At 40.7% G+C, this 13556-nt stretch overlaps 1 protein-coding gene across 5 annotated transcripts in view; it reads left to right on the top strand.

Annotated features, from left to right (window-relative positions):
- Positions 1-12474, top strand: part of LOC111952611 (peptidyl-prolyl cis-trans isomerase FKBP8) — a 54365-nt gene extending 41891 nt beyond the window's left edge. For all 5 annotated transcript variants that reach the window (XM_023971464.1, XM_023971467.2, XM_023971462.2 and 2 more), the window contains 5 exons: positions 5412-5629; positions 7741-7925; positions 8134-8211; positions 11641-11778; positions 11883-12474. In XM_023971464.1, the coding sequence (XP_023827232.1) occupies positions 5412-5629; positions 7741-7925; positions 8134-8211; positions 11641-11778; positions 11883-11969 (706 nt within the window). In that variant the 3' untranslated portion in view covers positions 11970-12474. The remainder of the gene's footprint in view (positions 1-5411; positions 5630-7740; positions 7926-8133; positions 8212-11640; positions 11779-11882) is intronic.
- The last annotated feature ends 1082 nt before the right edge of the window (positions 12475-13556 follow it).

Raw genomic sequence — 13556 nt, 5'->3', positions numbered from 1 at the left:
GTCTTCAATATTATTCTGCAATGTAGAAAACAGTAAAAATAAAGAAAAACCCTTGAATGAGTAGGTGTCCAAACTTTTGACTGGTACTGTACACACACACACACACACACACACACACACACACACACACACACACGACCAAAAGTATGTGGACACCTGCTTGTCAAACATCTCATTCCAAAATCATGGCCATTAATATGGAGTTGGTCCCCCCTTTGCTGCTATAACAGCCTCCACTCTTCTGGGAAGGCTTTCCACTAGATATTGGAAAATTGCTGCGGGGACTTGCTTCCATTCAGCCACAAGAGCATTAGTGAGGTTTGGCACTGATGTTGGGCGATTAGGCCTGGCTCCCAGTCGGCGTTCCAATTTAGCCCAAAGGTGTTTGATGGGGTTGAGGTCAGGGCTCGGTGCAGGCCAGTCAAGTTCTTCCACACGGATTCAACAAACCATTTCTTTATGGACCTTGCTTTGTGCATGGGGGCATTGTCATACTGAAACAAGAAAGGGCCTTCCCACAAAGTTGGAAGCACAGAATCGTCTGTAATGTCATTGTATGCTGCAGCGTTAAGATTTTCCTTCAATGGAACTAAGTGAACAGACCATTATTCCTCCTCCGCTAAACTGTACATTTGGCACTATGTATTGTGGCAGGTAGTGTTCTCCTGGCATTCGCCAAACCCAGATTTGTCCGTCGGACTGCCAGATGGTGAAGCATGATTCATCACTCCAGTATCATGATGTGACTATCATTAATGTGATTACTGCTATTTATTTAATAATTACCTACTACGTTTAATTATTACTCGATTAAATTAATCATATAACAATGAACTCATTAGGAATTTGGGGCACCACGGGAGAAGTTCTTTACCGAGTTACTATCTTCCGACTTAAAGTCTGGTTCATCCTTGGGAGCTATTTCCAAACGCCTGAAGGTACCATGTTCATCTGTACAAACAATAGTACGCAAGTATTAAAACCATGGGAACACGCAGCCATCATACCGYTCAGGATAGAGACGCATTATGTCTCCTAGAGATGAACGTACTTTGGTGCGAAAAGTGCAAATCAATCCCAGAACAACAGCAAAGGACCTTGTGAAGATGCTGGAGGGAACGGATACAAAAGTATCTATATCCACAGTAAAACGAGTCCTATATCGACATAACCTGAAAGGCTGCTCAGCAAGGAAGAAGCCACTGCTCCAAAACCGCCATAAAAAGCCAGACTACGGTTTGCAACTGCACATGGGGACAAAGATCGTACTTTTTGGAGAAATGTCCTCTGGTCTGATAAAACAAAATCAGAACTGTTTGGCCATAATGTCCATATTTTTGGAGGAAAAAGGGGGACGCTTGCAAGCCAAAGAACACCAACCGTGAAGCATAGGGGTGGCAGCATCATGTTGGGTGGGTGCTTTGTTGCAGGAGGGACTGGTGCACTTCACAAAATAGATGGCTTCATGAGGAGGGAAAATTATCAACATCTCAAGACATCAGTCAGGAAGTTAAAGCTTGGTCGCAAATGGGTCTTCCAAATGGGCAATGACCCCAAGCATACTTCTAAAGTTGTTGCAAAATGGCTTAAGGACAACAAAGTCAAGGTATTAGTGTGGCCATCACAAAGCCCTGACCTCAATCCTGTAGAAAATGTATGGGCCGAACTGAAAAAGTGTGTGCGAGCAAGGAGGCCTACAAGCCTGACTCAGTTACACCAGCTCTGTCAGGAAGAATGGGCCAAAATTCACCCAACTTATTGTTGGAAGCTTGTGGAAGGCTACCCGAGACATTTGACCCAAGCTAAACAATTTAAAGGCAATGCTACCAAATACTAATTGAGTGTATGTAAACTTCTGACCCACTGGGAATGTGATGAAAGAAATGAAAGCTGAAATAAATCATTCTCTCTACTATTATTCTGACATTTCACATTCTTAAAATAAAGTGGTGATCCTAACGGACCAAAGACAGGGAATTTTTACTAGGATTAGATGTCAGGAATGGTGAAACTGAGTTTAAATGTATTTGGCTACGGTGTATGTAAACTGTCCGACTTCAAATGTGTGTAATATATATACACTGCTCAAAAAAATAAAGGGAACACTTAAACAACACAATGAACTCCAAGTCAATCACACTTCTGTGAAATCAAACTGTCCACTTAGGAAGAAACACTGATTGACAATAAATTTCACATGCTGTTGTGCAAAGGAATAGACAAAAGGAAATTATAGCAATTAGCAAGACACCCCCAATAAAGGAGTGATCTGCAGGTGGTGACCACAGACCACTTCTCAGTTCCTATGCTTCCTGCTGATGTTTTGGTCACTTTTGAATGCTGGCGGTGCTCTCACTCTAGTGGTAGCATAAAACGGAGTCTACAACCCACACAAGTGGCTCAGGTAGTGCAGCTCATCCAGGATGGCACATCAATGCGAGCTGTGGCAAGAAGGTTGCTGTGTCTGTCAGCGTAGTGTCCAGAGCATGGAGGCGCTACCAGGAGACAGGCCAGTACATCAGGAGACGTGGAGGAGCCGTAGGAGGGCAACAACCCAGCAGCAGGACCGCTACCTCCGCCTTTGTCTAGGATGTGTTATTTTAGTGTTCCCTTTATTTTTTGAGCAGTGTATATATACAGTGGGGAGAACAAGTATTTGATACACTGACAATTTTGGCAGGTTTTCCTACTTACAAAGCATGTAGAGGTCTGTAATTTATCATAGGTACACTTCAACTGTGAGAGAAGGAATCTAAAACAAAAAATCCAGAAAATCACATTGATATGATTTAAGTAAATTTGCATTTTATTGCATGACATAAGTATTTGATACATCAGAAAAGCAGAACTGAAATATGGTACAGAAACCTTTGTTGCAATTACAGAGATCATACGTTTCCTGTAGTTCTTGACCAGGTTTGCACACACGCAGCAGGGATTTGGCCCACTCCTCCATACAGACCTTCTCCAGATCCTTCAGTTTCGGGGCTGTCGCTGGCAATACGGACTTTCGGCTCCCCAAAGATTTTCATTGGGTTCAGGTCTGAGAACTGGCTAGGCCACTCCAGGACCTTGAGATGCTTCTTACGGAGCCACTCCTTAGTTGCCCTGGCTGTGTGTTTCGGGTCGTTGTCATGCTGGAACCGAGCCACGACCCATCTTCAATGCTCTTACTGAGGGAAGGAGGTTGTTGTCAAGATCTCGCGATACATGGCCCATCCATCCTCCCTCAATACGGTGCAGTCGTCCTGTCCCCTTCCAGAAAAAGCACCCCAAAGAATGATGTTTCCACCTCCATGCTTCACGGTTGGGATGGTGTTCTTGGGGTTTACTCATCCTTCTATTCCTCCAAACACGGCGAGTGGAGTTTAGAGCAAAAAGCTCTATTTTGTCTCATCAGACCTCATCAGACCACATTCCTCCTCTGGATCATCCAGATGGTCATTGGCAAACTTCAGACGGCCTGGACATGCGCTGGCTTGAGCAGGGACCTTGCGTGCGCTGCAGATTTTAACCATGACGGCGTAGTGTGTTACTAATGGTTTCTTTGAGACTGTGGTCCCAGCTCTCTCAGGTCATTGACCAGGTCCTGCCGTGTAGTTCTGGGCTGATCCCTCACATTCCTCATGATCATTGATGCCCACGAGGGGAGATCTTGCATGGAGCCCCAGACCGAGGGTGATTGACCGTCATCTTGAACTTCTTCCATTTCTAATAATTGTGCCAACAGTTGTTGCCTTCTCACCAAGCTGCTTGGCTATTGTCCTGTAGCCCATCCCAGCCTTGTACAGGTCTACAATTTATCCCTGATGTCCTTACACAGCTCTCTGGTCTTGGCCATTGTGGAGAGGTTGGAGTCTGTTTGATTGAGTGTGTGGACAGGTGTCTTTATACAGGTAATGAGTTCAAACAGGTGCAGTTAATACAGGTAATAGTGGAGAACAGGAGGGCTTCTAAAAGAAAACTAACAGGTCTGTGAGAGCCGGAATTCTACTGGTTGGAGGTGATCAAATACTTATGTCATGCAATAAAATGCAAATTAATTACTTAAAAATCATAACAATGTGATTTTCTGGATTTGTGTTTTAGATTCCGTCTCTCACAGTTGAATGTACTCTATGATAAAAATGACAGACCTCTACATGCTTTGTAAGTAGGAAAACCTGCAAAAATCGGCAGTGATCAAATACTTCTCCCACTGTATAATATAAAATAATAATAAATACACACACAGTACCAATAAAAAGTTTGGACACACCTACTCATTCCAGGGTTACCTCTGCTGCAGAGGATAAGTTCATTACAGTTACCAGCCCCAGAAATTGAAGCCCAAATAAATGCTTCACAGAGTTCAAGAAATAGACACATCTCAACATCAACTGTTCAGAGGAGACTGCGTGAATCAGGCCTTCATGGTCAAATTGCGCAAAGAAACCACTACTAAAGGACAGCAATAAGAAGAAGATACTTGCTTGGGCCAAGAAACACGAGCAATGGGCAATAGACCAGTGGAAATCTGTCCTTTGGCCTGACGATTTTTGGTTCCAACCGCCCTGTCTTTGTGAGACGCAGAGTAGGTGAACGGATGATCTCTGCATGTGTGGTTCCCACCGTGAAGCATGGAGGAGGTGTGAGGGTGCTTTGCTGGTTACACTGTCTGTGWTTTATTTAGAAATCAAGGCACACTGAACCAGCATGGCTACCATAGCATTCTGCAGCGATACACCATCCCATCTGGTTTGCGCTTAGTGTGACCATCATTTGTTTTTCAACAGGACAATGACCCAACACACCTTCAGGCTATTTGACCAAGACAAAGAGTGATGGAGTGCAGCATCAGATGACTTATCCTCCACAATCAGCTAGGCTGTCAWCAAGGCAAAGGGTGGCTACTTTGAAGAATCTAAAATATATTTTGATATGTTTAACACTTTTTTTGGTTACTACATGATTCCAATGTTATTTCATAGTTTTGATGTCTTCACTATTATTCTACAATGTAAAATAGTAAAAATAAAGAAAAACTTTTGACTGGTGCTCTAACTAGCTATCTATCTAGCTTAGAACACAGTGACAGTTCCCTGTCGATCAGATAGCAGAAATTGGTTGTCTTCTAATACATATTGCAGGTGAAGTCACCAATCAATATACAGTCCAATCAATCAAGATGTAACCGAAACAACTTAAAACTTAGTTGTGGTATTGGAAAATGACTGGCACATGGAGAATGACTTCAGACAACCATTCTGGTGATGTCAACAACATSAGTGATATGATAYGCACTGACCCAGCATATTTACACACAATCAAAGTGAGATGTTGATGCAGATATTTAGGCTATCCATCCCTATTGCTCCAGTCTGGGTGTGATTAAAGGTTTGTGTATGTGTGTGTGTATTTGTTTTTGGCAGGGAGACAGATATTCCAGCCTGGGCCCCCTTACTCTACCAGCTGCAGCTCCTGGACATCAGAGAGAAGCCCGACCCTCTGATTCTCCCCATTTCGGACCGTATGCGCATTGCAAACCAGAAACGAGAGCGTGGGAACTTCCACTTCCAGAGGGAGGAGTACAGCATGGCTGCCAGGGCCTACTGGATGGCTCTTGATGTCCTTACTACACATACTAGAGGTAACCCTTTCTTTCAATACGTGTGTCATGCTACTCACGCACGCAAGCACAGGGGCACGTGCCCCCTCAGATTTGTCCTGTTAATAAATAAATACACTTTTTTTTCTGTAATACTACTAGCCATCTACAGATGTAGGATCTTAATTTGAGCCAGTTTGCTAAATCAGGAAAATAATCCTGTGGGAATAGGAAATGTGAATTATTATGTGGATTATAATGAATGAACATTTTTGTAGGGTTCGATACATTTTTCGTAAGGGAAAATCAAATGTAATTTCAAATTGGAAATTACAAACWTCAGAAGACTTTTTAAACCTCATATACACTACACATTTTAAAATGTCATGCATTGCAGGAAAGTTCTCCTGCAACAGGGTGATCAGATGAAGTTCCTACATCTGTAGTAATTTTATGAAGTTGGCTTTAGCTAGCCGAGATAGGTTTCCAATCCCTCAACCTCATAACTAGCTACCAAGAAGACATTTCAGGATATCAATCAAGTTAGAGTAGCTAGCTTGTCTAACTATCTTAACTGGCATGCCTGCTGGCAAGGTTGGTAGACTTTAGAAAAGCAAACAATCACTAAATGTACTGAATAAGACTCACATTTTTTTTTACAGATGCAGAGAAGCATATTTATTTTTATTTTTTATATACCAATTTTAGTATAGAATTAAGCATAATGATTATGACTCTAGATTGCAGGAAAAGGCTGTTTCAGGTGTTTAAAAAATGATAAATTCTGCAACTTCCGTCCCACCCCCAGCCATCCTCACGTACTTTGTGCCCCCTCAGATTTTCGGGTCGCCCAACGCCCTGCGCACACACACAGCTTTTAGTTAACTAGCACACTTCAGAAAAATACAGTGTCCACATTTCCAGCACTCAATTGCCTGATAGTCTCTTAATGGCTTACTGGTCGTCCATCTCAGAACTAATCATGCTATCATAATGAGGAGCATATCCAGCAGAGGTCACTGTCATGAGAAATGTTATTGTTGATTCTTAAATCAAACCTAATAAACGTTCATGTTAATTCAAGGTCCTTAATAATGTTCATTGCTGGAAAGGCAGGGTGGACCCAAGAGAGACATTCKACAGAAATGAGTCAGTGAGGAGAAGAGCGTGGGCTGCATCTAAATGTATCAATGATGATGGGCCAATGGCTACATTTTACTCAGCACTTAACAAGAAATGAATATATTCAATGCAAAAAGACTGCGAATTTAGCAGGTTAGCATTTTTCGTCATGAATCTTGTTCTGGAGGCAGTTCTGCAGATTGTGGCTGCACCAGCAAATGACCACAGTCATAAAATCAGATTTTAAATCGAACCCTAACCTTAACCACACTGATAACCCTAACCTTAAATTAAGACCAAAAAAGCACATTTTTGTTTTCATACATTTTTACAATATAGCCAATTTCGACTTTGCAGCTGGCCCATCTAGCGGAAATCACTCAGTTCTGAATCCAGGGCAAGATTCATGACAATGCTTGAAGTTATCAAATGTGGTAATGCAACAGAATATTAAGAAATTCAATACATGGTGAAAAAAACACCATTATTGAATATCTGCATTAGAATTATCACTGAATATTCCAACGGATATAGGTTTCTATACCACTGATTTACATCTCTCGTGATCATTCACACTTAAATACACAATGGCAATGCACCAAACTTTGGATTATGATGACTTCTTCATGGATTTTAGTGAGATTAATTAACTTTACCGTCTCTATAATATACTGTAAATCCTTGAATAACTGCTCCTTCCTCCCAATCTAATCCTAACATAGCTCTGCTAACAACAATCCCTCACAGATCTTAGACTAATAACTCTCACTTCAGCTGTAACAGAGAGACTTCCAAACTCATAGGAGTGTCAAAGTCAGCGCTTCCATAATGGCGCTAACAATGAATTTTTACTGAGGCAAACAAACACACAGATGTCCTTACAGTACATCAAATACCCAAAGTCTCGCCTCCCTTTAGTTCCTGTGAGTATATAATTCCCCCTAACACCCAGAGAGACTGGGGCTCCAAGGACATATACATGACAATAGCCCAGGTGTGAGGCTGTGTGGCCTGTTTCTTCCCCCCCGTAGATGGTAGTAGTGATGTGCTGTTGGAGGGGGAGGAGGAGGAGGTGCAGGACTACCGTGTGAAGTGTCTGAACAACCTGGCAGCGGCTCAGCTGAAATTGGAGCAGTACGATGACGCACTACACACCAGCCGGGATGTTCTGTCCCTTGATCCACAAAACGTCAAAGCCCTCTTCAGGACAGGGAAGGTGAGGGACACACTGTAACATTACCTGTCCTTCACAAGTCTATGGTGCCTGGTTGGAAGGGGAATTCTATTCTAAAACCATATTCAGACATTTTAGATGGGTGTAAAGATTTACTGCCATTCAACATGTACTACTGAAACATGTACAGTATACAGCTGAAGGATGATTGTTGATTTAGCTGTTCAGATATATTGCAATCTCTTTGCAGCTTCTGTCAGACAAGAGCGAGTACAAGGAGGCAATGGAGATACTGAAGAAGGCCCTGAAACTGGAGCCGTCCACTAAGGTGAGATAGCCTATTTAAATGAGGTTCAACACCTCCACCTCTCCCTCGCCTCTAGACTGCTAGTGAAATCCACAAACAGATAAAGGGTCAATGTCACTACAGGTCCCTGAAATCATTCCCCAATCAAACACACTCATATGACACTAGGCCAGAGATTCATGATTTTATTTCCATAATATTTTGTAAAACTGCACGCAATAMTCAACAAGTTCTTAAACCATGTCTGGAGTAGAGTGTGACTCACAGTTCACAATAAGTTTACAGAGTTATGTACTATTACCCAATACTGCCAATATTAAAGTATTGCCAAAAATGAACAACCTTTTGGCATGGGTTTGTGTTGTATTTTACAGCACTTAGTGTTGGATTTGCACAATATAGTTCAGAAAAGCAAAGCCAACCAAAGGTATTAGAGCCTAACACTTTGCAGATATCATTTTGTGGTGTTACTTCCATAGCCACAGTGAAGACCTGTTCTGTCTTGCTCCTAGTGCTGTCTGCTAAATTCTCTACTCAGCCACAAAGATTTAAGACCCTGATGTCACACATTGAGTGATAAAGCAAATCAAAATTGTTATTAATGTAACATGTTTTATTACTTCAGTTAGTTCCAACTCATTATGCTAAACAACTCCAATGCTACCAAAATACAAAGTGTGAAAAACAACATTTAGAAACGTTTGCCCTTGTGGGTAGAATTCAGAATATTGTGTGTTTGTTAGTTTTTTTAACCCATGCTCTGAATGTGTTTTTCTGTGGCCTCAGCCCCACTTGGCCTGACCTGCAGTTTGCACTGCTGTCATGGTGAGACAGTCTTGTCTAGACAAAACTAAAATATCTGCTGACTTGGTAATTACACCCGTGTCTTGATGGAGAATAAAGTAATCTTTCCCTTTAGAGACCTGATTTAAGTGTGTGGGTAAGGCATTGAAAAACAGAAACATGATTCTGAATCCGAATTATATAGAAAATACATTTTGGGCTATAGGTTAGTCCAATAACCAAGGGTTGGAACCAGTTCAGGGAACAGAACCAAAAACCGGAAAATAACATAATTTTTCAAGGAACAGAAACAAAAGTGATCCATACCAGTATTTTAAAAGCATGGGAACCGGTTAATAATGTTATTTTATGTTCCAGGCAAATCTTTGCCAGTGTGTGTGTGTTCAGCCTACCTTCCTGTATTCCCAGTCATGTGAAATCCATAGATTTGGGCCTATTGAATTTATTTCAATTAACTGATTTCCTTATATGAACAGTAATGCAGTAAAATCTTTGAAAATATTGCATGTTGCATTTATATTTTTATTCAGTGTAGTTAGAGAAGAATGGATTAACTTTTTCAATGCTAGTTAAGGATACTATAGGCCTATTTATCACGTTTCACATTGAATTTATTAACTACAAAAGGTAAGAGGTGTGTTGTTAGCTAGCTCAAATGACATTCAAAGTTTCTCCATAGAAGCCGCTCCTACTATGTATAATTCTGTGGACCTAGCTATTAAAGCGTGCCAGATTGTAGTCCTAAAACCCGGAAATAAATTACCTCTGGTTCGTTCAGTCATCCCTATGGAAAGAATGAATGGGGAAAGAATAGGCTTTTGGAATAAACACCGAAAATAAAGTTAACACAGGTTTAGGATATTTTTTACGTTTTGTTATATGAGATAATAGCAATCAGTTAACATGCCCTTTATGAATTATGAAGCCTTTGTCATTTATGTTTTATTATTATTATATAAATTATCAAAAAGTGAGTAAACTGATGAAGATTATCTAGAACAAAACGTATAAAATCTCCTAAGCGTGTTTACCACATACCTCATTTTCGGCGTTCCTAAGCGTGTGTTTACCACATACCTCATTTTCGGCGTTTATCCAAAAACGACATTCATTTTCCTTATAGGCTTTGTGCAACAAACCATGGTGGAGTTGGTGCCTACAAAAATATGCCCTTACATTTTCACTCTATTCAGATAATGCATATCATAACAAGATGCCCAGCGCTTCAAGCCTATCCCTCAACCCTTTCTCGGGTAATAGCTAGAAGGGATCCGGCTTTATTTTGTATTTTATTTCGCATTTTAGCGAACCCCTCACCCTTTTCCTAACCTGTTACATTCATTATCCTAACCTGCTGCGAAAAGTCAAATCTGACGTTAATTTGACAAAAGCTGGATCCCTTCTAGCTAAGACCCCTTTCTCGCTCTCTACCCACCCGACAAATTTCAATCGCATTTTACGCCATAGGCTACACTTGTCTGTCCATCAAGAATGTTAACAACTAGTTTGCCTGCTCTATCCGCACTGATTGGTGAAGTCATTTAATGAGCAAAATTAAGAAGAAAAAAACKGTTGATTTCACAGGTTAAAAAAGGAACAGAAATGAACGATATAACCGGTGCTTTTTAATTGTTTTCCGGTTCACGACTTTATTTGGCTGGTCGGGAACAGTGGAATGGAACGGGAAAAAAGTGATGGTTCTGTTCCGAATTAAACGATTGGGAAATAATTTCGGTTTCAACCCCTGCAAATAACAGTTCGTTTTCAGGTTACACAACCCCCTCCATTAGGTTACCAAGATCCTATAGGGGTCAAGATGCAAAGAAATGCGGAACAAAGTAGGCTACAAAACAACTTTGGTTATGAGAGCTTAACTGGTTAATATTTGTTGTGTAATATTTGTTGAAAATACTTGTTATGCATGAAAGATAATCAAATTTTGTTTATCAACGTGATTATCAACGGGATCTGATTCAATTATTAAGTCCAACTATGGCTTGAGCCTGAGATTGTTGCATTTAATATGATCAATGCTGTCATCTACTGGACAACTTCTAAACTACAACATCATACTCATTGACAATCCACCCCGCCCTCTTTACTGCTAAAATACTAAACCTAGACTACTTTACTGCTGACATAATAAATTGTATAGGACTTTGTATAAGGTTATTAGGATAAGTTGTCACTACAGTCTCTCTTACCGGAGTGCCAAATCTAGGACCAAAAGGCTCATTAACACCTTCTACCCAAAAGCCACAAGACTGCTGAACAACCAAACTTATCAAATGGCCACCCGGACTATTTACATTGACCCCCTCGCTTTGTTTTTACACTGCTTCTACTCGCTGTTTATTATCTGTGCATAGTCACTTTGCAAATTACCTCGAATAACCTGTACCCCTGCACATTGACTCGGTACCAGTACCCCCTGTATATAGCCTTGTTATTGTTATGTACATTTCCCGTTACTTTTTGATTGGTTCAATTTTTTTACTTTAGTTTATTTAGTAAATATTTTATGAACTCTATTTCTTGAACTGCATTGTTGGTTAAGGGCTTGTAAGTAAGCATTTCACAGTAAGGTCTACACCTGTTGTATTCGGTGCATGTGACAAATACAATTTGATTTGATTTGATTCCCAGGCCATCCATGTTGAGTTGTCCAAGCTAGTGAAAAGGCAATCAGGAGGCAAAGATACCCAGAAGTGGCAAGCCAAACCTGCCCAGCTCCTCGGAGACAATATTGCCCCATTTCTGACTCCTTCTAAAAAGAAGCCACCTGTAAGCCACAGAACTTTCCCTGTGTGAAATGTTTTGGTTTAATTCAGTTCACGAGAAAAAAAACATTTGACTGTTTGTTGACATTGCGTCACTTGGTGTTTCAGGGAATTTCATGGACGTTCCTGCTTGGTGCTCTGGTGGTGGCCTTGGGCAGTTTAGTGACGTCAGTAGTTCTGACTGCAAGAAACTGACGTCCTCTACAAAGAAACTGTCCTCTACACAAGTCCAGCTCATGAATACTAAACTGAGTTGTCTACTGTGAATAAAATAAAGATTGCACTGAACAATAAAAAAAACCTGTATCAATGTTCACTGACATACGGTAGCAGCACTGACATTTGCACCACAGATTGTGTTTGAGTGTAACAGAATAAATGAATGGCACTTTTATTTTTTTGAACAATGAACACAAAATAGCTTTGTGTTGTAATCGTTTAGTACAGTTATTAGCTGATAAATGTCCCCAAATCCATAGAAAAACTCATTCTGGAATAGTCACATGGTCAATGTTCCTCCACAAAAGATTGAAGAGAGCAGTATTCTCGTGTTACAGCTTTTAAATGTATTGTATGAATAAGGGTTTTCTGTAATAACAGGTTGTGTCCAAATGAATAATCTATGTCAATGGAAAATCAAATAAAAAAAATTGTAGGCCTACTGTCCGTTGATACAGAAACAACATCAATAAAGCTGCATACTGTCATAGCTATGTTCCAGTCATTGCTTATGAAGGGGGGCCAATGAAGTATATACAGTGCATTCCGACCCTTCCCTTTTTCTACATGTTACGTTACAGCTTMATCTAAAATGGATTAAATAAAACATTGTCCTCACCAATGTACACACAATACCCCGTAATGACAACGCAAAAAWGTTTTTTACACATTTTTTGCCAATTTATAGACATTTTAAAAACAGAAGTGCCTTATTTACATAATTATTCAGACCTTTTACTATGAAGCTCGAAATTGAGCTCAGGTGCATCCTATTTCCATTGATCATCCTTGAGATGTTTCTACAACTTGATTRGAGTCCACATGTGGTAAATTCAATTGATTGGACATGATTTGGAAAGGCACAGACCTGTCTATATAAGGTCCCACCATCGACTGTGCATGTCAGAGCAAAAACTAAGCCTTTTTGAAGGAATTGTTCGTAGAGCTCCGGGACAGGATTGTGTTGAGCCACAGCTCTGGGGAAGGGTACCAGAAAAAAACACAGTGGCCTCCATCATTCTTAAATGGAAGAAGTTTTGAACCACAAAGAATCTTTCTAGAGCTGGCCGCCCGACCAAACAGGGGTGAAGGGCCTTGGTCAGGGAGGTGACCAAGAACCCGATGGTCACTATGACAGAGCTCCAGAGTTACTGGAGCTCTGTCATAGATCCTGCATTGAGATCAAATGTTTTATTGATGAGAAGATCCATCTCCTTCCATCGTCTCCCACTGCTGGCCACTTTGGCTTCCTCTCACTACCATATAGTGAGTGGAAACGCCAAGCGGATGGATGCTTCACATTTATACTTCTGGTGAAATATCTATCTGTGGCTTTACCGGTGGAGGAGTACCAAAATGGCTGTGCGACCTTCAATACAGCGCCCCCTGTCAGTCWTCCAGGGTTTATACACATCGTTGAATAATGGCCACTACATTTCCATGAAGTCTAATATTAATAAATATCTTTGGGAGGAACGATTTTGTTTACATTTGTATCTAAAATCTTAATTAAGAAAAATCACATTCTAGTTGCAAATAGCCTTTAATATCTATCATAACGTA

The sequence above is a fragment of the Salvelinus sp. IW2-2015 genome, linkage group LG26, assembly GCF_002910315.2.
Source record: "Salvelinus sp. IW2-2015 linkage group LG26, ASM291031v2, whole genome shotgun sequence".
Classification (NCBI taxonomy): domain Eukaryota; kingdom Metazoa; phylum Chordata; class Actinopteri; order Salmoniformes; family Salmonidae; genus Salvelinus; species Salvelinus sp. IW2-2015.
The sequence above is the reverse complement of the archived record's forward strand: the minus strand, read 5'-3'. Positions and strand labels throughout refer to the sequence as shown.